General features: G+C 61.8%; 1 protein-coding gene across 1 annotated transcript; it reads left to right on the plus strand.

Annotated features, from left to right (window-relative positions):
* The first annotated feature begins 476 nt into the window (after positions 1-476).
* On the plus strand, positions 477-1,693 carry LOC118452435. Its single transcript, XM_035895673.1, has 2 exons — positions 477-683; positions 818-1,693. Exons 1-2 carry the CDS (start codon positions 663-665, stop codon positions 1,490-1,492), a joined length of 696 nt encoding a protein of 231 aa, XP_035751566.1. The 5' UTR covers positions 477-662; the 3' UTR covers positions 1,493-1,693.
* Positions 1,694-2,167: the final 474 nt, after the last annotated feature.

The raw sequence follows: 2,167 nt of genomic DNA on the forward strand, positions 1-2,167 counted from the left end.
GGTGGAACTGGGGGGACTGGGAGCAGCCTCAGCCAACACAAGCAGTGCTGGGACTGAAACTGGGGATACTGGGAGGCACTGGGAAGCTCCCAGTGCCAGCTCTCCCCACCCCCACCCAAGCTGGGGACCCGGGCGTCTGGGCACCTCCGCTTCCCACACCGCAATGGAGACCTCAACCCCTTCCCAGTTCATACTGGGAGCCCACAGCCCCTTCCCAGTACGGACTGGGAACTGCAATCCCTTCCTAGTCCACACTGGGAGCCCCCAGCCCCTTCCCAGTCTATACTGGGAGCCCCTATCCCTTTCCAGGATAGACTGGGACATCCTTTACCCTTCCCAGTACAAAGCAGACCCTCCCAGACCCCTTCCCAGTCCATACTGGGAGCCCCCGAATGACAGTTGTGGGTGTCAGGTTTATTCGCGTCTTCCACACCTCGCAGCTCCCCGGAGGCCCGGGCCCCTCCCGCAGGGGGGGGGCAATAAATAAATAAGGAGGGGGGTGAGAAAGCACCCGCGGGGGGGGGCAGGAACTGGGTTGCAGTGGTCCATACTGGGAGAACCCATCTGTGCATTAAGATCCCAGTCGGGGGGGGCCCTACCGGTCCATACTGGTCGATACTGGGAGAACGCAAGGCCACAGGGGTGATGAGATCCCGGGCAAGATGCTGTACTGGTTCATACTGGTCTGTACTGGGAGAACGCAAGGCCACGCGGGTGAAGAGATCCCGGGCAAGATGCTGTACTGGTCCATACTGGTCTGTACTGGGAGAACGCAAGGCCACACGGGTGAAGAGATCCCGGGCAAGATGCTGTACTGGTCCATACTGGGAGGACGCAAGGCCACGCGGGTGAAGAGATTCCAGGCAAGATGCTGTACTGGTGCATGCTGGTCCATACTGGGAGAACGCAAGGCCACACGGGTGAAGAGCTCCCAGCTGGGCTGCCGTACTGGTCCATACTGGTCCATGCTGGGATGGCTGAAGGCCATGTCAATCCAGTGATCCCAGTTGGGATGCTGTACTGGTCCATCCCGCTCCGACCCAAGGCGATGCATACGTGGGGTTCCCAGTTGGGGCCCCAGACCCTTCCTGGTCCATACTGGTCTGGCCCAAGGCAACGTAGATCCAGGAGTCCGCGGCTGGGGCGGCGTAGTGGTTCATACTGGTCCATACTGGTCCATACTCGGCTGTCCCAAGGTGATGTAGAACCCCAGCGGGGAGGCTGGCTGTACTGGTCCATACTGGGGTGTCTCCGGACCCACCCCATGGGGATCTATGGGCTTCCAGGGGGTCTATACCGCCCCGGGGGGGGGCCTATGGGGCCCCACCTGGTGCCTACAGGGATCTATAGATCCCCCAAGGGGATCTATAAGGTCCCTACGTTGACCTATAGGTCCCCAGGGGTGTCTGTGGGGTCCCTACGCTGCCCCATAGGTCCGGATATTGGCCTCTGTGTCCCCAAAGAGGACCTACAGGTCCCCACGTTGACCTAGGCGTCCCCAAGGTGGCCTACAGGTCCCCAAAGAGGACCTATGGGTCCCCTGGGATGTCTGTGGGTCCCCACAGTGGCCTACGGGTCCCCACGGTGGCCTAGAGAGTCTCCAAAGATGATCTATGGGTTCCTTGGGACGTCTACGGGTCCCGACAGTGGCCTAGGAGGTCTCCAAAGATGATCTACGGGTCCCCACAGTGGCCTAGGAGGTCTCCACGGTGGCCTAGGAGGTCCCCAAAAATGATCTATGGGTCCTCTGCGATGTCTGTGGGTCCCCACAGTGGCCTACGGGTCCCCACGGTGGCCTAGAGAGTCTCCAAAGATGATCTGTGGGTTCCTTGGGACGTCTATGGGTCCCCACAGTGGCCTACGGGTCCCCATGGTGGCCTAGAGAGTCTCCAAAGATGATCTACGGGTCCCCACAGTGGCCTACGGGTCCCCACGGTGGCCTAGGGGTCTCCAAAGCCGATCTATGGGTCCCCTGGGATATCTAAGGGGTGTCCTACAGGTCCCCACAGTGACCTAGGGCTCCCCGTGGTGGCCTAGGGGCCCCCAAAGTGGCCCTACAGGTCCCCATGTGGTGTCCATGGGGTCCCCACCTTGTCCCCCACATCCCCGGGGGGTCCCGGCAGGGCCCCTGGGCCCCCCACCCCACCCCCCCCGGCACCCCTAGCCC

This window comes from Egretta garzetta, unplaced genomic scaffold (genome assembly GCF_000687185.1).
Source record: "Egretta garzetta isolate BGI_Z169 unplaced genomic scaffold, ASM68718v1 scaffold1246, whole genome shotgun sequence".
Taxonomy (NCBI): Eukaryota; Metazoa; Chordata; class Aves; order Pelecaniformes; family Ardeidae; genus Egretta; species Egretta garzetta.